At 47.5% G+C, this 24,822-nt stretch overlaps 11 protein-coding genes across 11 annotated transcripts; 6 read left to right on the top strand and 5 right to left on the bottom strand.

Moving 5' to 3' along the window:
* Positions 1–15: 15 nt before the first annotated feature.
* FPRO_06492 (uncharacterized protein) lies at positions 16–1,535 on the top strand (the record flags this gene model as incomplete). Its single annotated transcript, XM_031228588.1, has 4 exons — positions 16–73; positions 131–538; positions 584–989; positions 1,040–1,535. 4 exons carry the CDS (start codon positions 16–18, stop codon positions 1,533–1,535), a joined length of 1,368 nt encoding a protein of 455 aa, XP_031078910.1.
* Positions 1,536–1,567: 32 nt separating this feature from the next.
* FPRO_06491 (uncharacterized protein) lies at positions 1,568–3,092 on the bottom strand (the record flags this gene model as incomplete). Its single annotated transcript, XM_031228589.1, has 3 exons — positions 1,568–1,813; positions 1,860–2,659; positions 2,711–3,092. 3 exons carry the CDS (start codon positions 3,090–3,092, stop codon positions 1,568–1,570), a joined length of 1,428 nt encoding a protein of 475 aa, XP_031078911.1.
* A 623-nt stretch (positions 3,093–3,715) lies between these two features.
* FPRO_06490 (uncharacterized protein) lies at positions 3,716–5,413 on the bottom strand (the record flags this gene model as incomplete). The annotated part of the gene is made up of 3 exons (XM_031228590.1): positions 3,716–4,451; positions 4,502–5,141; positions 5,191–5,413. The coding sequence occupies 3 exons, from the start codon at positions 5,411–5,413 to the stop codon at positions 3,716–3,718; spliced, it is 1,599 nt and encodes a 532-aa protein (XP_031078912.1).
* Positions 5,414–6,559: 1,146 nt separating this feature from the next.
* On the top strand, positions 6,560–7,444 carry FPRO_06489 (uncharacterized protein; the record flags this gene model as incomplete). Its single annotated transcript, XM_031228591.1, has 1 exon — positions 6,560–7,444. One exon carries the CDS (start codon positions 6,560–6,562, stop codon positions 7,442–7,444), a length of 885 nt encoding a protein of 294 aa, XP_031078913.1.
* A 251-nt stretch (positions 7,445–7,695) lies between these two features.
* On the top strand, positions 7,696–8,412 carry FPRO_06488 (uncharacterized protein; the record flags this gene model as incomplete). Its single annotated transcript, XM_031228592.1, has 3 exons — positions 7,696–7,939; positions 7,989–8,226; positions 8,277–8,412. The coding sequence occupies 3 exons, from the start codon at positions 7,696–7,698 to the stop codon at positions 8,410–8,412; spliced, it is 618 nt and encodes a 205-aa protein (XP_031078914.1).
* A 106-nt stretch (positions 8,413–8,518) lies between these two features.
* FPRO_06487 (uncharacterized protein) lies at positions 8,519–10,886 on the bottom strand (the record flags this gene model as incomplete). The annotated part of the gene is made up of 6 exons (XM_031228593.1): positions 8,519–8,732; positions 8,781–9,242; positions 9,271–9,805; positions 9,862–9,884; positions 9,933–10,101; positions 10,610–10,886. 6 exons carry the CDS (start codon positions 10,884–10,886, stop codon positions 8,519–8,521), a joined length of 1,680 nt encoding a protein of 559 aa, XP_031078915.1.
* Positions 10,887–12,844: 1,958 nt separating this feature from the next.
* On the top strand, positions 12,845–14,530 carry FPRO_06486 (uncharacterized protein; the record flags this gene model as incomplete). The annotated part of the gene is made up of 3 exons (XM_031228596.1): positions 12,845–13,703; positions 13,748–13,973; positions 14,386–14,530. 3 exons carry the CDS (start codon positions 12,845–12,847, stop codon positions 14,528–14,530), a joined length of 1,230 nt encoding a protein of 409 aa, XP_031078916.1.
* A 1,157-nt stretch (positions 14,531–15,687) lies between these two features.
* On the bottom strand, positions 15,688–17,061 carry FPRO_06485 (uncharacterized protein; the record flags this gene model as incomplete). The annotated part of the gene is made up of 2 exons (XM_031228597.1): positions 15,688–16,832; positions 16,881–17,061. The coding sequence occupies 2 exons, from the start codon at positions 17,059–17,061 to the stop codon at positions 15,688–15,690; spliced, it is 1,326 nt and encodes a 441-aa protein (XP_031078917.1).
* A 730-nt stretch (positions 17,062–17,791) lies between these two features.
* On the top strand, positions 17,792–19,084 carry FPRO_06484 (uncharacterized protein; the record flags this gene model as incomplete). Its single annotated transcript, XM_031228598.1, has 1 exon — positions 17,792–19,084. The coding sequence occupies one exon, from the start codon at positions 17,792–17,794 to the stop codon at positions 19,082–19,084; it is 1,293 nt and encodes a 430-aa protein (XP_031078918.1).
* A 115-nt stretch (positions 19,085–19,199) lies between these two features.
* On the bottom strand, positions 19,200–20,222 carry FPRO_06483 (uncharacterized protein; the record flags this gene model as incomplete). Its single annotated transcript, XM_031228599.1, has 1 exon — positions 19,200–20,222. One exon carries the CDS (start codon positions 20,220–20,222, stop codon positions 19,200–19,202), a length of 1,023 nt encoding a protein of 340 aa, XP_031078919.1.
* Positions 20,223–21,786: 1,564 nt separating this feature from the next.
* On the top strand, positions 21,787–24,525 carry FPRO_06482 (uncharacterized protein; the record flags this gene model as incomplete). Its single annotated transcript, XM_031228600.1, has 3 exons — positions 21,787–22,122; positions 22,177–24,465; positions 24,517–24,525. 3 exons carry the CDS (start codon positions 21,787–21,789, stop codon positions 24,523–24,525), a joined length of 2,634 nt encoding a protein of 877 aa, XP_031078920.1.
* Positions 24,526–24,822: the final 297 nt, after the last annotated feature.

The raw sequence follows: 24,822 nt of genomic DNA on the forward strand, positions 1-24,822 counted from the left end.
CCGGAACTCAACTCAATGCCCTCCGCAACGCCTCCGAAGTCGGACAAAGTGAAGAAAAGGCCCAAAGTCAGAGGTAATTATATCCTTGATCCATATTTACTCAGCCAGTAGGGGCTAACTGACTTGCCAGGATGCTATCAATGCTCTCGCCGGCGCATAGACTGTGATCGGACAGAGCCAACATGTGGCAAATGTTCCGCCAAAGGCATCAAGTGCAGTGGACTAGGTCTACGATACCGCTTCAACGACGGCATTGCTGCCCGTGGAAAGTTTGTTGGCAAATCGTTGCCTATTATTGATGGCGTAGAAGCCAATTCTGTGAGAACGGCGTCAGCGTCAGTCTCAAGTTGCAAGAGACAGAATGATCCTTTTCGTGCAAGTGGCTATGAGACTGTCGAGCAATACCCAGTTGAAATTGATAATACAACTGAGGAAGAGCATGAGATACAAGATTTGGTCGTCTCAAATCATGTACCAATATCGATAGACTGGGGCTTAGATCACGTTGACCCAAAGTCCAGGTTCTGTCTTGGCTATTGTAAGTCCCTCTTCACTATCCTTGACATCATCTAACAGCCAATAGTCTCAAACAACATTGCTCAACTGATCGCTGTAATAAACATGGGGTTTAACGGCTATCGTGATCTCGTCTTACCAAGAGCAGAAACAGATCCTTTAGTCCGAAAAGCAGTTCTTTTGGTAGTCGAACAGCATCTCTCGTTACAAAACGGCACTGCAATATCACTGGACCCCGCGGCTTATGGATCTCTTGTACGGGAACTCATCATGCGGTCTCATCAGTGTGCACCGCAAGATGATGACTCTGCACTCACTGCGTTGCTTCTACTGCATATTCGGGAGATGATAAGCGGAAGTGATAACTTCAGACTTATCTATGGCTCGCTGCGAGTGGTTGTTAACGCACTTGCGAAGAATGTGGGTGAAGGAACCTCTGATCTCAGGAGGTTTCTGCAAATGCAGATACTAAGGTAAGGATGCCCACGAGGACAAGTGACCAACAAACACTAACATTTCCCAGAGTCTGCCTGTTTGGAGAATCTCTCTTCAACGAAACCAACGGCGTTCATTTCATTCAAGCTCAGCAACAAGCCTGTCTCGAATTCATAACATGGTGCGACCGCTTCCACCCCGAACTAAAAGACCTCCTCTCTCAACTCGCCTCTTTGACAACATGGGCCTGCGACATCTACGTCCAACGCGCCATCTTTAACCCCCCGCCCTCAGAGACCGTGCCTATGATCGAGAGATTTAAACAATCACTCGGCCAAGTCGACGCTTACGTCGATATCGTGGGAAGACATCTCCTAGCTTGGCCATACTTTATCGTAGCAGCTGAGAGCTCGACGCCGGATCACAGAGAGTTCTTTTTGGATAAGCTCGTCAAACTGCATAATACCACTGGGTGTTGGAATTTGTTGAGGGCTATTGACCAAGTTAAGGAGATTTGGGCGTCACAGTCTTCGATTCGATGGACGAGTTTGCTTGGTGGACCGACGCAGGCTTTTATAATGTGATTGTTCGATGAATAGCTTCGTAATGCAATTATCTATGATCCCAGGACAGAAATGACTACTTTCTCGACCTTGTCAACCAGCAACTCGATCTCCTCCTTCGTGATTGTGAAAGGAGGAGAGACGATCACCATATCTCCTCGAACACCGTCCAGGCAGCCAGTAGATGGAATCAATGAAATACCATGGTCGGCTCCCAACCCAGCCTTGTGCAGCTTTCCAGCGACTTGTTCACTCAGATCAAAAGGCTCCTTTGTCTCCTTATCCCGAACAAATTCCAACTGGACACGGTTAGCAATGCCTTTCATTATCGATAGTTAAACTTACACCCCAGTAAAGTCCTCGTCCACGGACATCTCCCACATTCTTGTGACCTCCTAGTCTTTCCTTAAGCTTGTCACCTAGCAATTTGCCCATATTTTGCACATTCTGCAGCATGTTATCTTCTTTCATAACAGTCTGCACAGCATAAGCGGCTGCACAAGCAACAGGGTGGCCCTGGTAAGTCTGACTGTGAGAGAAAGCTCCTGAACCATTGGCCAGAGCATCTGCAACCTTGTTACCGACAAGCAAGGCTCCCACTGGCATATAGCCAGCTCCCAGTCCTTTGGCCACAGTCTGTAGATCAGGCACCACGCCCTCCGGCTCCCAAGCATGTAGAGTGCCCGTTCTTCCCATTCCAGACATGACTTCATCCATAATCAGAAGAGCACCGTGGCGATCACATACTTCTTTGATAGCTTTGAAGTACCCAGGTACTGGAGGCGCACAGCCCAATGATGTTCCAGACACTGTTTCAGCGATAAATGCACAAACAGTATCAGGGCCGACACGCTGAAACTCGTCATCTAGCTCTTTAGCTAGACGTTGAACATATTGCTGTTCTGTTTCGTCTGCTTTCATCTCTCGATACGAGTAGCATGGAGAAACATGAGACACATTAGTTGCAAGAATTGGTTCGTACACGCCACGTCGGGCTTTATGACCTCCTACCGCCAAAGATCCAAGCGTGTTTCCGTGATACGATTGCTTGCGAGCAATGAACTTTGTCCGGGATGGCTGCGGGGTTGGTAACTCTGTGAAATACTGACGAGCGATTTTTAAAGCTGCTTCAACAGCTTCAGTGCCTAGAATTCTTGTCAGAGACAGCTGAATTACGTATTAGACAAAATGGGTACCTGAGCTAACGATGAAAACCTTGGACATAGCCCCATTGGTAGACTCAGTCAAGAAGCCAGAAATGTTCTCTGCTGCCTCTGTCGTGAAGAATGGATTGTAGCAGTATGCTACCTGGTCCAGTTGAGTAGCAATGGCATCCTTCACTCGTGATTCATTATGTCCGATCGAAACAACAGCGGCACCTGAAGATGCATCCAAGATTCGATCGCCTTGGTCTGTTTCCAGCCAACATCCTTGACTTTTGAGGATTCTCGGAGGCGGGCTGTTGATCTTGGCGTGAAGTGTTGAAACACTAGCACGTCTGAAGTTGGATACTGGTGTCTTACTGCGAAAGGCCGTTCTTGCAATCGTATATGCTGTTTGCCGGGTAAGAAGCCTCATTGTGAATATCAACGTACATAAATTAGGTGAATGAGTTGAGAATACAGAGTTGGCGATATCGGGTGATATGTATAAGCCACTCTCCGTACCCAGCTATCGTCCTCGAGATAGCTGCATCCCAAAGAGGAAACAAAAGTGAGGAGACGTACCCAATGACACGAAAGTTCATGATAACTATTGATAAATGACCTTACAACCGTTGCACGGCATCATCGTCTCCATCGGCCTTCTGAATTTGGAATAGTAGTATTTTGGCCTGGTGAAGGGTAGTCGAGGCTAGATACGGGGGTCGGCAAAAGATACCGAATGCCGTGTCAATACTGGGCAGAACCTACATCCAATAGATATCCATTCATAAAGTTGGGAAGAGTAAATTCCATATCTTTGAAGAAATTCCATTGTTTTCTGAAGGACGAAGGTGTAAAGGAATTTCAGCGATGTATTTGGGACGATTCTCGAATTTCTGGAATACTGATCCTCAGACTGATGTTATCGTTGACGTGACCATAAATCTGGAGAAATACCCCCAATGTGATTATTTATACTTGGTTTGACATGTTTAAAGGCTTTATATAAGTTTCTGTGTAAGGAGAATCGAATTATTGTCAGACTTATATCCTTCTCTAACCCTTAACAACCCTAAAGATAGGGTACTCATCTCCAACTTCAAGAGGAATAATGTTGAAGCTAGCATAAGAATCAATATTCTCAGGCTCCAGAGCATTGAGAGCCAGCCCCGCGTTTTTCTGCCTGGTGCTGACTAGAAAGCTACCAGCCGGCAGAGTAAGCTGTCGTTTCTTGGTTTCAGTCGTAACAGTAGCAAGCACAGCTCCCTCGTAGTACGAACTGCTGAGCTCCGAAGATGTAATATTCAATGCTTCAACTGTACCGCTCCAGGGCTTACTAAGAGTCTCGACTTCAAGACCAGAAACCTCAAGACGCTTAGCGACATCTGCCCAAGCAACAGGGATAAGGTAAGATTCTGGTCGAGAGCGAGTTAGGTTCGCGGTAGTTGGTGTAGTAGACGCAAACTGAACCGGAACTTTGACGATTGAGCCGTTGGTGTAATCAATCATCTGGAACATCCGTGTGCTATAGTTTGTCGAGTCGGTGATGACAATAGGTTCCTTGGACTTGATGAAATCCTTGATACCACCCTCGACGGTCTTGAAGACCTTCTGGGCGTTGTTGGAAGCAGTTTCGATGATGGAGCTAGCCATGGTCAAGCCAGCAGCAGTTCGACGTTGGAATTCTTGGTCTGCTAGGCCAATTCCTCGCATCTCGATCAGGAATGTGATGGATTGAGTGAGACCCATTGCGTTGCGACCAATCTTGGCATCAGAGCCAGCTTCGTCGAACCTATGGCCAGTCAGCTGACAGGGAATTAAAACAAAAATCAGGAGACTTACTTGGGCACGTAACTAGGGTCAGTGCTAGTGCTACCAGTCACATAAGGCTCCCATCTCAGCCCAGCCTTGACCATAGCATCTCCAATGTTCTTGGCAAACAGCTTCTCAGAGAGTTCTCGAATATTCTTGTTGATATTCAGGTTTTTCGCAGCGGAGAATAAGCCGTCAGAAGCTTGAACGTAGTTACCGTATCGACCTGATGAACCGTACTCATGCATATCAATGGCAACATGTGGAGCAAACTCGTTGAACAGTTGCTTGATATCACGAGTCTGCTGTCGTGCAAGCTTAGTATGATCGCGGTTTGGATCAAAATTCGTAGCGAGTACGCGCTGGAAGTAGTAAACACCATCAGGGTTATACCGAGGCAAGATGACAATATCAAGGTTCTTGAGAATCTTCGACGCCCATTTAGGATCTTTGTCGAACTTGCCAAGCAGAGCGAGGAGGGATTGATCACCAGCTGGTTCGTTGCCGTGTACAGCGCCTTGAACCCAAACTCGGACCTTGTCTGAAGTCTTTGGGCCCTTTGAAGACGAGAGCTTGACAAATGGGAACGATCTTAGTTCTTCGGATGTAAAGTTTGCTGTTTGGTAGGTCATATAGTCGTTTTTTGAAGCAATGCTTTCCATGTAGGCCTCTGCATGTTGTCAGCATGGGTTTATCGACGCGGTTCGATTTATGCGTACCCATATCTTCGTGAGAGGTCGGCCCTTGGGTTCCATTTTTGAAACCTGTCTGCCGACTCCCAGGGTCGAGGAAAGCCGGCGAATAAAGATCGACATCGACATCCTTGAAATTTGCTGCAATCAATGGAATATCTTTTCGGACGGTTACGTGGTTGTGGCCATACTGAAAGGCATTGACGGCCGAGACGGCCGAGATACCGAACAAGACTGTCTTTGCCAGCATTTTGAAGATCTAAAAGCTGGATACTCCTGCAGAAGTTGATCGACGAGGGAAATGTGTGCTTTTATAGGCTGCATGGTCAGAGGCTGGTTCCTAAAGAGGTAGCTCATTACGTACGGCTCTACTTCTTGCTTCCGTGCTCGAATTCCCCTCAGAATCAAAAGATCGTCAGGCATCAGAGAACTAGCATAGATTTAAGCATGACTTCGGGGGAAATCAACAGGAAAAAGATGTCTTGGCACAGAAGAGATTAGCTTAATAGGGAAGCTGGCAAGACTTGAGTTGGGGATAGTGGGGTCATGTAGCATCAATGTTGTTAACTTTGAGAGGGGTTGAACTTTGATCATTGACGCGACATCTAACCTAGCAACACATAAATTGGTATTAAAGCATTCTAGCCAATCTTTGAATGTATAATTTCGAAACGCTCGTCTCTCAGAATTGGAAAATATGTCGAAAATTGGGTTGAATTCGCCGCGATAGACAAATGTCTCCAACCTTGGCGATATCGTGATCGACAAGATAAGGAATACTAGGCACCCGGCGTTCATGTAAGGTTTTCTACACGTCCCCGTGAGTTAGCATAGCCGAGATTATCCACAATATGGAGCTGAGGTAAAAGATAGGCATTTATCAGGGGTCTTGTCGTCGAGCATTCGACGTATCTTATCTGGCAGGAATAATCCTCACATATGTATATCACTATCCGACGGACGAAGGAATTTGTAGTTCTCGAGAAACTGCCGCCGTGATCGACTATAGATATCTATTTGTAGGTATTGACAGTTGATCTATTTGTTGAGACTGAATGGGCTACGGAGGCAAGAAAACTTAATATCTCCATCCTATGTTATGGACAGACTTAGACAAGCCTTCGATAAACTCAAAAGACCTGTAGGTCAGTTATTTTCATTATCTTAATTTCAGGTCAGAATTTTTGTGGCCCCTGAAGTTGAGTTATCAAACTCAATATACGGAGTACGTGGCTCGAGAACTCTGAAATCCGGCTCATGTCCTGCCAGGCCAATGAGAGACTCCAATTTTGGGTGGCTTGACTCTACCAACACTGCCGAACTTGGAGAGCGCTTACGCCAAAAGCCATCGCTGCACCGCGTCTTCTGACAAGTATAAGCGCCTTACGCAAACACAATGCTCGTTCCTCACACTGATCCTGCTTCGAAGCCGAAGCCTTATAAGAGAATCATATTTTACCATCAGACGCAATACAAAGACAACAGATACATCTCACTTCAACCAACAATCCTCCCAGCCACTGGAGTCACCCACGTCATTGTCGCGGCCATTCATCTCAACACGCCTAAGCGCATCACCCTCAACGATGATCTGTATGATGCAGATAAGTTTATTCCTCTCTGGGATGAAGTCCGTCAGCTTCAAGCAGCCGGTGTAAAAGTCCTCGGCATGCTCGGAGGCGCAGCTCAAGGCTCATACACCAAAATGGACGGGTCGCTAGAGGGTTTTCACAGATGGTATCAGCCTCTGCGCAAGATGATCGCGTGGGCAGGCTTCGATGGACTGGATCTCGATATTGAAGAGGCCATGTCGCTTGGAGGCGTCGTCCGCCTGATTGATCACCTCAAGACGGACTTTGGACAATCCTTCCTCATCACCCTCGCGCCCGTCGCGCCCGCTTTACTTAACAGGCAGAATCTCGGAGGCTTCAACATGGAAGAACTCGAAAAGGGACTTGGCTCGCGAATCGCGTGGTACAACACGCAATTCTACTGCGGCTGGGGTGACATGAGCAAAACACACGACTACGACACGATAATCGCGCGCGGCTGGCCACAGGAAAAAGTAGTGATTGGTCTGGTGACAAACCCTGCCAATTGCTCCGGGCACGTAAAAGAAGCAAAGCTGCGCGCGTGTCTCAAAGAGTTGGTGAGCAGGTACCCGAGGATCGGAGGAGTAATGGGCTGGAAGTACTACAACAGTGTCACAGAGGCTAGCCCTGAGATCGGCTCACCGTGGAAGTGGGCCGAGATGATCAATGACATGTTGAATAGTGCATAGATCGAGGGAGGAAATGGTCCTAGCGAATGATCAAATCGAGGGAGAAGCAAAAAAATATGAGGGTCATGATGGGGACTTGTCATCTTGATATATCTATGACGACAACCGTGCGCCACGTCGATCAAGGGCACGCGACCGTTTCTACAAAACCCCAGATTTTCGTTAATCCCAGATCTCGTATCATTTTAAATCTAGATCTAGGTACCAATCCATTCAATTGTTGCCAAGAATTCTCATATCTATCTATCGCAATGGCCGCTGACGACGACGAGAAGCATATGCAAGGGCATCAGCATGAATTCGCCCATGACAACCACGATGATTGGGAAACCCAACCTCCCTACACAAGGCCCGATGAAGCCACTGAAAAGCGAGAGAACTTTGAAAAGAAAGTTCATGGCTCGTGCCACTGCGGTAGAGTGCAGTATTGGCTGAACAGCGACAAGCCACTTGCGTCCAAGTACTGCCATTGCATAGACTGCAAGAAGATCCACGGTACTCCACTCGATGATACACTATATAGTCAGTGGCTAATAAGTTTCAGGTGCTCCTTTCCAGTGGGCGGCCATCTTCAAAAAGACAGACCTCTCTTTTGAGAACGGTGTCAAGAATCTTCGGTTCTACAAGACTTCGTCCAAGAAGAGCGAGCATGTTCTTCCCTGCAAGGTCGGCTGTGCCGAGTGCGGAAGCTGGATTATGGATGAAGGACGGAATATGGTTCTTTTGTTCCCTACGCTCTTGAATCTGGACACGCCTGAGCTACGGGAGAACTTCCAGCCACAGTAAGTTATGTCGCTAAAGAACACTGTTATTATAGGCTAACTAGGTCAAGGTGCCACATTTTCTATACGCAGAGAGTGGTTGACATTCCTGATGGAAAGGACAAGTGGACGAAGCTCGATAAAGACAGCGAGCTCATGGAGGATGTCGATCAAGTCGATGATGTTGCTAGGAAGCGGCGGCGTTGAGGTTAGGTATTGGACTGGTGCAGGAATCCATCAGATAGAACAACATGTATTTAAAAAATGACAACTACGAAAGTGATGGGCTCCGCAAGGACTTTTCGAAGCTCCCTCATACAAGAGTTTCCTTCGTTGAATCCGAACTCCAAGACGTTTCTGTTTCATCTTGCGTCCCCTGCAAGCTCAACGAACTCAGTTGCTGAGTGAGATCATTGTTCTGGTCCTTCCCTTCAGTAGTCTTTGGCTTTTGATCTGGACGACTCAAATCATTGCCAGACGGTCGATCAGGCTTCCTATCGAAGAGCAGTCTCGACAGCCTTCCGTGACTAGCTGACAGTTAGAATTATCAATCAAATGGGTCTTCCGGAGCTTACTCATTCTCGAGTATGTATTCGGAATTTTGTAGCTTGTCTGCATCAACTATGCCCTCTTCATCAAGAATCATCTTGATAGACGGTAGGTTATGGTTGTTGGTCATAAGGATCGTCCTTATCAAGCCAACCGTTGTTTGATCCACGGGCCATATACTCTTAGACTCGTCCTTGAGGTCCGTCATGAGAATTTTAATTTTTGCTAGTCTCGCCGGGAGTTGAACTGCTCTTGCGACTTCTGCTGAACTTTTCTCGAGGTAAATCTCCAAACCATCATCATCTTTGAGTACAACGACATCTGGATACGGCGCTATAACCTTTGCATCCTCGGCACTCTTTATCTTAAGAGTTGTGGATATGCTGTTATCTCCAAGGTAGTGTATTCTGGTCTTCTCTAGGGTTCGAGCTAAGGAGCTTCTCCCAAATGCCGTTAGTGTCTGGGGACTCCTGTAATGAACGGCGAGCCTGTGACACGTATTAGTTTGGTATTTACATGTAGTCCACTGGTAGCCTACCGTAACAGTCCCTTTGCTCGCAGCGAATGTATGTATGGCGACGTCCCTGAGCCTGGATCGAGACATGGTTCTTGAGATAGCGGTCCTCGAGTCCTGCCCAAACGAAGAAAGGTTGTAGTAGCCAAAATGTCGTGTAATAAATATTTAGGACTGGAACCTTGTAGCGAAGGTTAGTGTAGAAGTCCTCTCTGTCCATAATGTAGAATTCAGCCGAGGCTGAGCACAGCTTAGGACACCAGCCTTTTCCAGTAACTGGAAAGATATCGCTTTTAAGAAGTTTTTTCTTATCGAGATAGTGGCCATATTTGTCGATATCGTCACTCAGAGCAACAAGTAGTCTAACTGCTTGTGCTTCCTTTGTCTGGCCAAAAATAGTTACCGAGTGCTTGACGTTTACGAGCTCATCATAGACCCGGCCGATATCCGTTGATGGCACCCTCAGAACGCCAGAGAAAAGTGACCGCAGCTCGGAGAAGGAATCCCACAAGTTCGCAGTGCAGTTGAGCTTAGGTGCTCAACTACAGTCACTAGAGAGTACCGTTCTGTATCGTCTGCAGAGAGAATGATACACTGGTTTGATTTGAAATACGCCCTGCGCTCTGGTTAGTCATCATTCCCATGCGGTTGAATGGCTTCGTACCCGAGTCGGTCGCGATCGTCCCCTGAAAGTTTTCCGGGCCACATCTTGTTCAACATCTCATAAAGCTGCTTTGAATGTTGGAAGCCTGGCTTCTTATCAAGCTCTTTCAGAATTACATTCAAGAAACCATCGTCAATCTGCAGTATATCTTTGTAGAACTTCTCTAATGCTATAAGTTCAAAATTAGAAGCATCCCAACTCCTAGGGGGAGGAAGTATAATCGGGCTTGTTATGACATTAGATATGTCGGCGAGGACCTCCAAGCAGCATTCAGTCGATCGACACCATTCTTTTGCTGTGATAAGCATAGAGTCTTGTATGAACCATTCTCTGAGGATACTCGTCAATAAGCTGGAAACATAACATATGATTGTTTCTTTTCTCAACTCGTCATTTTTTGCATAGCTTCCCCCCTTTTCATATCACAAGCAGCTTGAATAAGAAGATATAGCTCCAAAACTCGTCGCGGGAACCCCACGTCTCCATTTTCGTTGTGACTCTTCAGAGCAGCCAGGAGATCGGTATAAAACATCGCATCATCGTCATGTACAAGGCCGATGTCATCCGAAAAGGCAGTCCAGGACTCAAGGCCAGCGCCCGCAGTTATCTCGTATTCTGACAGGAGAAGCCTGAAACTCTCTTTAGGAAGCAGATATCGATTCTGCAAGTACACTAACTTCGGGAACGGAAGATATAATGAAACCAGGCTAGCTGTCTCGCCCCTTGGCCGTGTTCCTCGACTTTTTGTAATGCATTCAGTAGGTCTTTGTCCTCCCGAATGGTAGGTCCATCTTGCTTCCAAGCATATCTCAAGTAATTCATGAAATCATCAGGTCGTTCCTTTGCAAATGAGATGCATTGTGATGATATAAAAGTCAGACCATCGTCATTGGTTTCGATTAGCCGGGCCTCTATTGCTTCTTGACCCTCGAAGGGCTGTTTGGGCTGGAACATTTTAAACTGAGTCATAGATGCTTGTGGTTTGTGATTTTTTTATGTCACTCACGAGTAGGCATCTGGCAAATTAGACTAGCCCAAGGGTCGCTGTGACAATGCTACTAGTATGGATGTATTGCCGAGAAAGTTCCACAACTAATTAAAGAAACAAACTCAGACATTCACAATTACTAGCAAAGCTCGAAGTTCACAGAGTTGAAGAATTTACAGGGGATTTATAGCTAGTGTAGGAATCCCTTGCTATGCTTTCTTATATCTAGCTCTCCTCCTCGCTTCTTCAATTCCTACTCGGGCATGCCTCGTTGGGGCATGGTGTTGATGTAAAAAAGTCCATTGACATCTCGTCGATCTCTGGAAGACCTGTCTCAATATGCCGGGCGGCACTAGGTTCGGTCGAGGCGGGATCTGAGCCAAGTGCTAGCCAGAGAGTATAGGGATCGCATTGGCTCCACCTAATCAACTGCTTATGATGGCATACAAGACATTTTTATATATTTGGTGCACATTTTGGATTAAGATAGGTGAGAGAACTGGTTCCAAAAAAAAAGTGGTTTGTGTGTTATTGCGTATTGTAGAATGTTGATCTTGTCATGTTCTCTGATGTTGCGATGCTGTGACTGATGAATGAAATTGGCGCTCAAGTCGAAGAGTTATAGATTTCCCCTACATGCGTCACGTCCATCTTGGCTACTAATCACTATGAAATGTATTCGCATAACTGACATCCATTCATCACATTTGCCACAGGAATCAGAGGTCTCATAAGTCTCTGCATCAGAGAAAAAGGTTGCTTACAAGGAGGCTACTCTGTGCTACATTCACCCTCTTCTCGTTCCTCTTTCTTCTTCTTTTTCTCCGGACATTCTGGATTTGGGCACTTGTCCCCAAGAAATAGAGAAACTACCTTATCTGTCATGTCTGGGCGATCGGTTGGAAGATGCCACAAGATAGAGGGCTCGAATTCAAGGTCGGCGATAGCTTGAGACGATGGGCTTGATCGTAAGTAAGGCTCACAATAGGTCCACCCGAGGGACTTTCGATAGCCACAAGAGTAACAGACCTTGAAATTCTCGACGCACATATTGGCTTTGGTAGTCTAAAAGGGGTTTTATGAATGCGACTACTTATAGTTGAGTTCTTTCCATAAGATGCTATGCCGCAAGTGAGTGTACAGATTTACCCTCAAATGATCAATTTATAGTCATTCTAACATGCCTGATGGCCGCCCTGGCCTTGAATCAGTTTTAGGTTTCAACCAGATGCTTGGTATGCTTCTTCACTACATGTTCTGTAGAGTATCAGGTTCACAAGCCCCCAGACTACCTGTGTCAGAGCAAAAGTTCGGGTTAAGAGTCTAACAGAGAATCTCCTAGAAAAATTCACAGTCATGAGAGCCTTGCCTTTAACCACTATCCACAATCATGCCCAACTAATGTGAGATCTCTAGAGTACTGATTAGAGTAGAGTTTGGTCACTGATCAAGGTCATTCGCAAACTGGAAGACGATTGAATTGACTTGTCTAGCTGCAAAGAGACAACCTGGCGCCAATAACCGCGAGAAAGCCATCACTGAAACTGTTCAATTACCAGTGAAAGTTCTGATCAAATGGCTAGTTCCATGCTCTCGTATAGCCATAGAATGCGCCCTGTTGGCTCACCGCTCGAGTGCTACAGCCTGATTCAAATGATTGGATGTGAACGCTGGAACATGCACTCCGTATCCTGCACTCTGAGCTATAAGTGGTGGCTTAGCTCTTGTGAGACAAGTTGGGCTAACAGCAGTAGAAGTACATTTAAAAAGTCACTAATCAGGCTGTGCTTACCGCCCTGGATTTCACAATTACAAAATCAGCTCAGATCAACCTTTTACTCTAGACAGACGATTTCGACCTTGCACTCTCCTAACCACCTCCTCTCTTGCGTTCCCAAATCCCTTCCCAGTAACATCCGAGGAAATGGAAGCTGTCGGCGCTGGTGCCAGCATTCTCACCTTTATCACTGTCGCTTTCTCAGTGACTCAATCAATCCAGACCGCACTCTCAGCCATCAAAGATGGCCCTGGGGTCATTCGTTCACTCACCGACGATATCGCGCAGCTCCAGAGTGTCTTACAACGGCTAGAAAAATTGTCCTTTGTTTCCGTCGATGACACCGATAAGTCTCAGCTGGAACTTTTAGCAGAGAAATGCCATGACGACTTGGCCAAACTTGATTCTCGGCTGAAGTCCCTTGATGTTTCAACCTCGGAGGGTCAGGGAGGTCGCTTCTTGAGAAAGCTGAAGCTCTGTTTCTCAGAAAAAGACCTTGATCAGATCCGCCACATCGTTCAAGGCCATGTGCTACATCTCGGGCTTCGGTTAGACCTTATCCTGGCGCAACAAGTGTCATTTACAGCGAGTCAATCAATCCGAGGTGTTGATCTTCTGCAACAACTGTTACAGGTCAATCAAGACATGATAGCGCGACAAACAACCATCATGGATACTTTTACCGCCTCGGGAGGCTCGCCACCCACTTCAGCGAGGGTGACGGAGGTGGACGACGAAGAAATGGACTGTTCACCGGATACATCATTGGATGAGAGTATCAATCGTTTAATGCGGATCCTGGAGAAGAAGCCCTGCGTGGTCGAGTCTGATGATTCAGAAGAACTGCTGAAAAACATTGAGCATCTCCTGGAATGTATCCGAAAAGATGCAGAGCCTGTCGAGTCAGAAGGGGCCTGCCAGAATTGCCAACAAGACATTTCAAAGGAATTAAAGCTTATGTCACATATCATCCTCTCTTCTACTTCGATGATGATCAATCAAACTGGTACGCCTCTGCGATTTATGTGATCCTGTTACTTACTTCTTCAGAAGCAACAAGATTCTGGGGACCAGAGGGCGAACAGCTTTTAATTTCCCAAGAACCGAAACGAAAGGCCTTCGAAACCGATGATGGGATTACAACTGTCACTACGGCTAAGAGGCGTCGAAAATTATCTTCTGAAGGCGAAAACGAAAAAGCCAAAAACGGAGCAAGAAGAGACTTCCTCGCAAAACTTACCTACACATCCAAAAGCACAAAGAAGATGCTCAGACTGTCGGTGAATCAGGGACAGCCTTTATTTAACAGTTTCACCAGCATTTTTCCTTGCGCTATTGTGTGCAATATCTTACCCGGAGACTCTCTTGTATTTGACATAGCCCGGAGCGGATCAGTCCAAGACCTCCTCAAATTGTTTGAGGGGGGGTTGGCCAATCTTCATGATCACGATACAGATGGATGGTCATTACTCCATGTAAGGCGTCAGAAGTTAAATTAAACTCATGGCATTAGCTTACGATCCCTCCGAATAGCATTCAGTGAGAAATCTCCCGGTTCTAAAATTCCTAATAGAACAGGGACTAGACATTGATGAAGTCGTAACCTACACTTCCTCCCGCAATTACGACTGCCAGACGTAGGACACTCGCTATAGTAGTATCTCAAGCTTTCAATAACACTATAGTAGTACTCCATCTCATCTCGCTCTTGCGCGTGGAATTTCTGTTGATAATTACGAAGCCCTCCTGTATGCAGGGGCAGATGTTACTATACAAGTCGAAGGACAAGAGACGGCAGTTCAGTGGCTTACCAATTCCGATGTGGGCATTTGACTTCCACCTTCTATCTGTTTCTGACCTTGATTAGACAGCATTGGGCCTTCGCAGAATACAACGGACGCTTCATCTAAGTCCTTTTGTATATGCCAACTCAAGCGGGCGGGAAGATCAGGATTTAATCCCAAGAATTTGCATCGATTGCATCATTTCAGGGGATTCCGAACCACACCAGGCACTTCAGCAAATAAAGTTACTCGTTGAGCATGGCTATGACGTCAACAGCACTTTTGAGGGACAAACTTGCCTACATATCCTTTTTAGGAAATCCCATGAGTGGCATCAGCGTATGCCAGAATACATGGAACTTTTATCGCTTCTTATTGAGAACGGTGCTGACCTGCATGCCGAGGACTACGATGGATATCAACCTTGGCACTATGCTTATGGTGCCACATGTGAGGCATGTTACCTCTACTGCCCTTCAGCCAAAGGCGATCTCTGGGATGCAGTTCTGACTTATCTTGGCTACGATATTTTGGAAAAAAGGAAAGGTTATCCACGGAAAGCGAGATATGCCACCGGATATACTCGCAAAGATTTTGAAAAACTGTGGCGTGGGCAAGAGGGTAAATGCCCTTATTGGGATGATCAGCTATGGCCTCCGGCGTCTGAACAAAGCGATACGGCATCCTCCTCTTGGTCGCTAACAAGAGGAAGTCTGTGCGAGATGTGTAGATCCTGCGTGGATGATCCTCACTGTTTGAACTGTGGCGTTTGCTTGTCTTCTTTCGAGTTCTTTTGCGAAGATGATAATCATCAACACGGCCTATTCTGTCCGGTTTGTCCGGTTGTGGAAGTCGCAGCTTGGGAGCTGAAGGAGGAAGAAAATAAAAGTTACTGGAAACTTGTGCGTTTCTCAGAAAGCGGATCAGACTATGATGTCTCGTCGAGCCAAGATTCCGAGGGCGGCGGGATCTCATTACAAGACAGGATTGAAGAAGCATTTTCTGATGCTTCAGCAGAAGTGTCATGATTCTCTGTAGCAAGATATATAAGAATTCTGCTAGCTTTCCTCAATTACAAATTCAGGGAGGCTCTTACCAAAGGAATCTTGGTCCTGCTACGCGATGCTGTCAATGTCTTCACGTAAATACATCATGGGGGGGTTGTAACGTTGATTTCTGTTCTTAGCTGCTTTCTAATCAAAACACTTAGTTATCATTCTTGATACCGTTCCATCCTTCTACATCACTCTTGGGCAAATCCATGATCTTGTCGTTAGCTCCAAACCGATCCAAGGGATCTTTGCCCCAGAACTCAGTAAACTTCTCCGGTCGCCATCTCCAGAACTTGGCAAACCTTTCCTCAAGGGTACCCTCCATACAATCAGAGATGAAGTTTCCAATCGACGTGATATGTTTGTATCCTGTACCACAGTCCCCTGAAGCAATGACAAGCGATGGATGTCGAGGGTGATATGTGATCAGAAACATTCTATCCCGTGTATCAGCGCACCAGCAGATTCTAGCATGGACGAGTGGACGATCTGCAAGTTGAGGCATGATGTCTTTCAGGAACTGCTTCATGCGTTGTTCAGCCTCGATTGGCACTCGATGCTTTGCGAAGGGGATGGACTGAGGGTATTTGGAACCAGGTTTATCAACCCAATTGCAGTATCCGGGATGTTCATCGCACATCTTGAGTTGATGCAGATCCTCATCAGGTTCCATGAAGAAGCCCTGGTTGATATTGAAAAGAGGTGGTAAGTTCTTGTAAAGCTTTGTTTCCTCTGGTGTCATCTGAATATGGCCCAGAGTCCATGCCGTAGGACGGATCTGGTTCTCAAAGTCGAGGAAGAACTCTGCTGAGGCACCAGCGGAGAGAATAGTTCGATCCGCTCTGTATTCCTTTCCATCTGCTGTCTTTGCACCTTTGACATCACCATCTTCAAAGATCAGACTCTCCACCTTCCCTTCGGGAGAGCCAGTGATGAACTTGACACCAAGTCTCTTGCTCTCTTCAAAGGCAGCTTCCATAGCCTTTCGAGCGTGAACCCAACCTGAACCCGTGGGCTTGTAAAAGCCCTTCCAGCCTGGAAAATCACCTGTCAGAATACCCTCCGGCATAGTCTTTCTGAAATCTTCTGCTGTGTTGAGAGGTGTATACTGGTCGATGTCGTCACCGATCTCATCTTCTACCAGCTGCTTGATAGATTTTGGTGTTGAGCCAGCCATGACAGCTCCTGTATTGTGGCAGAAAGGTTGGAAGATGGGATCATGGAGCCATCCTTGAGCTGCGGCGTACGTAAGAGCTTTCCAGATTGAGTCTTCGTCATCGCCTTTACTATCAGCAGTGCCTACTCTGTTAGTAAAGTGTTTGAGTGCTATATGTTAGAGTGTCTTACCAAGACCGCCTGCAAGCTTGTTTACATCATGACCGGCTGAGATGGGTGATGGGATGTGATTGACGTCGAGAACAGTGACGTTGGTGTAGCCTCGACGGGCGAGATGGAGGGCCGTTGAGCATCCCCAAGTTCCGCCACCAACGATGAGAATTTGGGACTGTTTGGTGAGAGTTGAGGCCATTATAGGGATTGTGAGAACGCAATGCTGGTGTTGAGATGAGTAAATAATGGGAATAAACAGCTCGGACCATGAAAGATATAGGAAATGTCCAATACTATCGCCTCCATTGAAGGTCCAACCGAGATATGTCGTCGAAGGTCCAGCCGAATCACAGATTCACACTGTACATCTGATTGGCTCATCCATCGCCCATTCGCTATCATCAGGTGATAGCCCCATCCATAGCGTCGTCTCCTCCTCCAAAACTCCCCCCGCTTTTCCACTCTCCCCATCAGACGATCAACCACTCACTCTCATAAGCAAAAGAATCCTCCTCCATCTCCCCGGCACTTTTGCTCCGTGTCCCATATTCCCCCCAATGCCGCGCCGCCGTCCCCCCGGCAAAACCGGCCCCGTCCAGAGACGAACAAGGTCAGGATGTCAAACGTGCCGGACCCGCAAGGTAAAATGCGACGAAGCTAAACCTGCATGTCGGAACTGCGTCTCCCGCGGATTATCGTGCAATACTACCTTGCAGTTAAAATGGGAGGCTGAGTTTACTGCAAAGGGCCTCTCGTTTGGGCGGGAGGGTGTTTGGTGTAAGGATGGGGCGAGGCAGAGACGACCGCCGCAGGTTCATTCGCCAAAGGCTTGGGGGTTTGGGGCTGTTGGGCCGAGACATTTTATCAATACTTATTATAGTGACTTTGTTCATGATCCGAATTATGAAGAGAGTCTTGTTAGGGAGGCTATGGAGTTGAGAGATGAGACTGCACCGTCTTCAGCGCTTATTCGGAGGTCACGATCACCACCAAGACTCATTCCTTCAATATCATCATTCCCTACACTGAGCACCTTTGAAACGAGTCTTTTCGAATACTATCTCCTACGATTATGTCCTCTCACAACACCTTCCTCACAACTCTCATCGCCTTTTGCAAGCATGGTCGCTCCTCTATTCACCCATGCTGGCCAAGATCTTCTCGTCCAATCTGTCCTTGCATTCTCTGCTCGACATCGAAGCATCACAGATCCATCATGGACACGTACAGCAATGAAGATGAAAGGCAAGGCCCTGACTGGTCTTCTACAAAGGATTCGATCTCCAGATGTCACGGCAGATGTCATACTGGATCCTCAAGTTCCTGCCACAATGATGTTTCTCTGTCTTTACGAAATTCTGGATAATGGCGACTATCGATGGGTCTTCCACCTGAGGGCAAGCCAAGACTTCATGAGAAAACGTCAGCAACTCGCACTTCCGTCAAGTAAGAACTCGGCATTTGGAAGTCTTGCTGCGTTCTCAGAGCGATACTTTGCTTTTCAAGATGTCATTAGCAGAACAGCTTGTGGAAACTCACCTATCTTTGGCCTGGAATATTGGCAAAGACCGGATCATACGGAGGATATCGATGCGTGGATGGGTTGCAGTCCGGCCATGGCATCTGTGATTTTTAAGATCACTGAACTGGCAAGGACAAGAACCCGAGATATGTCTCAAGAAGACTATGAGATCCAAGTCGAGGAGCTTGACAGAGAGTTGACTTTGGTCAGCTCCAATATCACTGTTGTTGAGGCCATGGATGAGAATGTCAGACGATGTGTGGACCTGAAGAAGACTTCAGTGCAGATATACTTTCACTGTCTGCTTCGAGATGCGGACCCTTCTACGCCACAGGTCTCACAGCTTGTCATCAAGGTCCTACACAGTATTCACGACCTTATCCAACAAGGCAGCGCTGCAGGACTTCTGTTCCCTCTGTTCGTCGCAGCCGTGGAGCTAGATCCTTTGAACGACGACAAGATCTTCGCCCATGGTGATCAAGGCACCTTTTTATCTGGCAGACAGCTAGTATTGGAGACCCTTGATTCCATGGTAGGTTTGACGTTGGCGAATGTTGAGAGAACAAAAGCGGTGATTCTAAAAGTCTGGCGCATGAGAGATTTACATACCCAAAAGGATGCACCGGTCTCGGTTGCCAGTGATTCAAATGATTGGAACACATTCGTGAGTCCATATACACAAAATCTTAATTTGGCATAGATGACCAGGGAAAGATTGTACGAAGTTGCATGGTATGGATTATGGTAGCTTGTATATATATACTAATGAATAATGATGGAATATGCCACTTCTAAGAACTTATTCTTTCATTCGTTTATCTCAACAGGAACCCAGGAAATACTGTGTCCTCCGGATCGATAAAGAAGTTCATTGTCCCGACCAGGTTAGCTGTTCCTCTCACTCTCGGAATACAAGCCGGGAACTCGACAGGGCTCTCCTCTTCAGAAACAATATCTGCTTCAAATACTGTATCGATAATCGATCGATGCAGGAGCTTCGACTTTCCAGCTCCCAATCGTCCTTCAGCCAAAAGGACTGCTACTCTTGAAGCTGTGCCTGAGCCACAGGGTGAGCGATCGATCTGGCCATCTGCAAAGACAGTAACGTTGCGTTGAAGTACCTCTCCAGCTGGTCCAGTGCCTTCATCATTGAAGAATATGACGCCGTATAGATCATAAGTGTTGTAGTGTGCTCTAGTGCCTAGAGAAGCTTTGATCTCGCGTCCAAGGTTGATGAAGTTGATGTACTGGCTCGGTTCAACCTTGAGGTCCAGCTGAGCCGCGTCGATGGTAGCGTAGACAGCTCCGCCGAATGATAGATTGACCTTGACATCAGCACCCTTTGATGGGAGATTGACAGATACGTCCTTGACAATCTGGTAGCTCTTGACGTTGATGAAGTCGCCATGGATCGGCTTGCCGTCCTTGACAGCAATCTTCGCGGTAACCCTCCCAGAAGGAACGTCAATAACGACATCAACAATCCCGTTTTCGGGCGCTTCAACAAGACCCTTTGTAACAGCCCAATACCCCAAAGCTATGGTCCCGTGCCCGCATGCCGTTGAGAAGCCGTCTTTGTGCCAGAACAAGACGCCGAAATGAGCACCGGGATCATTCGGCGGCGTTATAAAACCACCATACATGTCCGCATGGCCTCTTGGTTCATGGCACAGAGATTGCCGGAGTTGGTCAAGATGGTGATTGGGAGTCTTAATGACAGCAAGGCGTCGTTGAGCGACAGTCTTGCCTTCGGGGAGATGGCCTGAGGGGAGGGATTGGACAATGCGGAAGGGTTCGCCGGCAGTATGCCAGTCTTCTGTCTCGATCCAGAATGACATTTTGAGCAAATTATTATTTTGTTATTTCGTTAATTACTGATATCGATTCATGCTCGTACTGGTATTGATTCTATTTATCTGGCAATCTTGGAAGTCCCGGTCACTGATCAAACGATCGGAAGCTCACGCCGATGGCGGGGCCCCAGCTGTGCCGGTTCTGTCCCCGAGCCGACGGATCAATCAATCAATCGAGCCCTGAAACGATTTCCCTCCAGGGCCCTTTCAGTGTCACCCTACCAATTTTAAGCACCGCTAAACCACCAAATCACAGCCTCTCGTTGAATGTCAAGCTTTAATCCTCCGGCAGTTGAATCATGACGGAAACGTGTAACGCTGTGTAACTCGAAAACAACAAACAAACAGAAATGACAGATCGATCGGTACGACAGTTGTGTCAGATTCGTCACCCAAAAGAAACGAGACGGGGAACACGTAACTTAGATACTGTACGTCCATGGGTTACGTTTCCCCTACTGTACGGAGTACTGTGCCTACTGTGCAGTACATATCTGTCCTTGAAGATCAGGGCAAGCATTCACTGAATGTGTAGAAAGTGGCGCTATCCCCAGTGGCGCATTTCATGAACTGACAATCCAAGGGTTGACTCGCGGCAAACAAACCGGCAATAAAGAATCCCTAGGGGAACAAATTAATTGAGTTTTTATTTAATTTATAAGGTTAATATTATCCATATACATAATTACCCTTTAGATTGATCAGTGGGGACAACAGGCCACGCACGCGATTGACTTTCCTAACCTAATCTAATCTTGACTGTCACTGCAGAAAAATTGGCACGGGAATGGAAAAAGCTTGTTTATTTTGGCGGAATGCAGGGGGTTTGACGGTTTTTTGGTGCTGGCACGCAGAGCTGAACTGCTCCCTTGCTGTTTTAGTCAGGGGGGCTTTATTGCGTGGCGCTGGCTATTGGATGTCGGTTCTGCGGCGAAGGGAGACTAGCGATAGACTACTGAGCTTGACATTTTTAGAGATGAGGGGACCTGGCCCTGGACCTGGCCCTGGGAAGTGGGAGGGATTCTTGTTCCGTTGAGGGGTTCCTTTCTGGTCTTTTCTAGGGGTCGAATTGTCTGTGTAATAAAAATATCTTGCCTTCCGCGTCTGTGGCCGCGTGTGACGGGTGACACTGCGTTTTTCGTACACTATCGATCATATCATCGGCTGTTTAACTCTGTCTCTGTCTCTCTTTCTTTTCTTTTTTTCCTTCATTCCTTCTCCTTTGCTGATCCCCTTCTGAATCACCTTGTTTCCCTTTCCCTTATCCCCCGTGGCTTTTTAGCTCTTGTCTCTCCTTTTCCTCTGTCAACCCAACTGCTTTTGGACATACACTCAATCTAGGCATGCCGTTAGTTCATTCCAAGCGCCCTCCGTTCATACCATCATGCCCCAACGGTCTCAGGGGTTAAAGCAAGGGACGCAACCCTTCCTACGCCACCAGAATGTCTCTTCTTACCTCTCCGCGGCCAAGAGAGCTCTTTATCTTCTCATCTCGTCACTTCGCAGGCTTCTAGCCTTCACCCGACGCATAACCACATTCTCTCACATCATGTCGGAATCATCACGGCCCATGGCCTTTGCGGCAAGATTTCTCCCAATCGTCTTTTGTCTGGTCTTGCTGGGCTCGTTGACGTTTCACAATGTCTATTCTTCAGATGATCCGTATCGATGTAGAGCGCTGCTGGGCGAGAGTGAACGAAATGGAAGCTGGATCCATGCTCCGGATGAGACGGGTGCGAGGAAGCCCTTCACGAATTGGCAGCCTGATGGATGTATGCTGCATCATTACACGGCGCAGGACATAAAGGATTGCATGGGTGATCGCCATTTGGTCTTCTCTGGCGACTCGACGACACGACAGATATACTGGGGCACCGCGCGATTGGTAAACCATGCCCGCCTGCATCCGCGCATTGTTCTGCTACTGACTGGTAATTAGTTGGATCGTAAGAAGGCCATGGAAGGCCGCAAGAAAGCTAAACCTCACCGAAGCTACAACACAACCTTCAATGGCGTCCGAATGCTGCACATTTGGAACCCGTTTTACCATACCGAACCAGGCCACCCTCTCCGAGAACAGCTCGAGCGAATCAGCGAGGACAAGCACAAGCAAGGCCAGATCAAGGAATCCGCCGAAGAGAAGGCGAAGCGAAAGGAAGTGCATCATGGCTCCGATCCCGGCCTCATCATGCTGGGCGCTGGTGCTTGGTACGCCGGTAACTTTTTCGGCAACGAGTCTGACAAACGATTCGCCGTGGCCCTCGACAACATCACCGACATCCTCCATTTGGGAGACCTCACCAAATGGGGTACAGGACCAATGGACCCCGTTGAAGGCATTGGCAATGAAGTCTTCCTCGCCCCCGTTGCGCCTCCATACTACAATGAACTCCCCAAGTCCCGCACTGGACCTAAGGGTATTCACAAAGGCGAGGTCGAAAACATTGATAAGGTCATCTACAGCCAGGAAGAGGAGCACAACCTCCGTCTGCTCCGGGCATTCCCTCAACTCTCGCTCAATCAGCCTGAGGCTATCGTCGACAGAACCCAGACTGGCTTTCACGTCATTGACACGGTCGCGGAGATCAAAGCCAACATCCTGCTCAACGCCCGATGCAACGCCAAGCTTGATCGAATGAATGGATATCCCTACACTCGAACTTGCTGCACAGATTATCCCTCGCAATCATGGGTCCAAATTGCCATTCTCGGCCTCACTGCTATCTACGTCATTGCATGCATCTGCTACGAGGGCGTCACCCTCGTCTCGTCCATCGAGATCAAGTGGCTCGATATGAAGGTTGGCATGTTTGCTGTCTCTCTTCTCTACTGTTTCGCTGCCGACCGTACCCATCTGTTTTCCAAGGGCATGAAGGAGTTTATTCCAAATGAGTTCTACCTCCTCATTGCAATCTGCCTCATCATTGCCGGACTCACCATCCGCAAGACAAAGTTCCGTGCACCTCGGCTTCCAGTTGCTGAGGCTGCCGCCGCCCCTGCCACTACCACCGTTACAATTGATGAGGATGCTGGCGTCCTCTCAAGAGATCAGACTGAAGAGTGGAAGGGTTGGATGCAGGCTGCCATTCTTGTTTACCATTGGACTGGTGCGATTCGCAATCTTCCCATCTATATCTTCATCCGATTGCTTGTCGCTGCCTACCTCTTCCAGACTGGATACGGACATACCATCTACTTCCTCTCCAAGAAGGACTTTTCATTCCGCCGCATTGCAAGTGTCATGCTGCGCTTGAACATGCTGAGCTGTGCCCTTCCTTACGTCATGGGAACTGACTACATGTTTTACTACTTTGCGCCTCTTGTCAGCTTCTGGTTCATGGTCGTGTATGCCACTATGGCCATCTGCTCCGGCTTCAACGATAGTGTCAAGATCGTCACGAGCAAGATCTTTGCCTCCTTCATCATCGTCACAGTCATTCTCAACTTCACCCCTCTCACCCAATGGGCTTTCGCAATCCTCGATGTCGTCTTCCGCATTAAATGGAACATTGACGAGTGGATGTTCAGAGTCACCCTTGATGGAGCCATTGTGTTCGTCGGCATGCTTGCTGGTGTCGCGCAACAGCGACTCGAGCGTGATTCTGCTTGGTACACCAATTTCAAAGCTGCCATCATTCCTTCAGCCCTCTCAATCCTTGGCTATGCTTACCTCTGCACATACACTGGCGACAGAAAGGTCTATATCATGATGCACCCGGTCATTGCGGCAGTGCCTATTCTTGCCTTCATCGCTCTTCGAAACGCTACTGTTACTATGAGGAACTACTACTCTACTGCCGCGGCGTGGCTCGGTCGATGCTCTCTCGAGACATTCATCCTGCAGTTCCACGTCTTCCTGGCCGCTGACACCAAGGGTGTCCTTCTCTTGGATATCTTCAAGGGCGATGCCAGTCTCCTCAATGATCGCTGGCGAGATCTCGCAGTCATTGTCCCAGTCTTCTTCTGGGTCAGCCACCTTGTTGCCGAAGCATCCGGCAAGATTGTCAAGCTCATTCTCGGCGAGGCTAAGCCAAAGCAAGGCATCCCCGAGATTGTGGAAGATGATGAAGAGAGTGGCGAGCTGAAGATTGTCGAGCCTGTATGGGAGAACATGCCCATGCTCAACAACGTCCACTTGGACCGCGCAAAGGACTTTGCCAAGTCTGTTACGACTGGCCTTCACATGCGCGTTGCAGGCATCCTTGGAGTGATGTGGCTGCTCAACTGGGTAAGTTAGCTTCCGTGGCTGAGTTAAAGGGGTAATGCTAACAGATTGCAGTTGTACTAAAGCGCTAAGGCGTTCATTCATGGCTCTTAGAGGGCGTTTTCTGTTTCGGTTTGTTTGGTGATTAGGTGTACATGGGTCCTGTAGACTTGAATATAGAAATTGAGACTCGATATCTTACGATCATACTTATCACGGCATTTGCTGCCTTCAATCTGCAGTGTAGCTTTTGCTTTCTTCCATCGGCCATTGCTTCTTCTGTGTACATTACTTGCCGCTGGTCATATCTTCCTTCTGGGCTTATAGCACTATAGCAAAAGACACCTCCCTCTCGATACCTTATGTACCCCCTCGGCCACG

This window comes from Fusarium proliferatum (genome assembly GCF_900067095.1).
Source record: "Fusarium proliferatum ET1 genome assembly, contig: FPRO_scaffold003, whole genome shotgun sequence".
In the NCBI taxonomy this organism is placed as follows: Eukaryota; Fungi; Ascomycota; class Sordariomycetes; order Hypocreales; family Nectriaceae; genus Fusarium; species Fusarium proliferatum.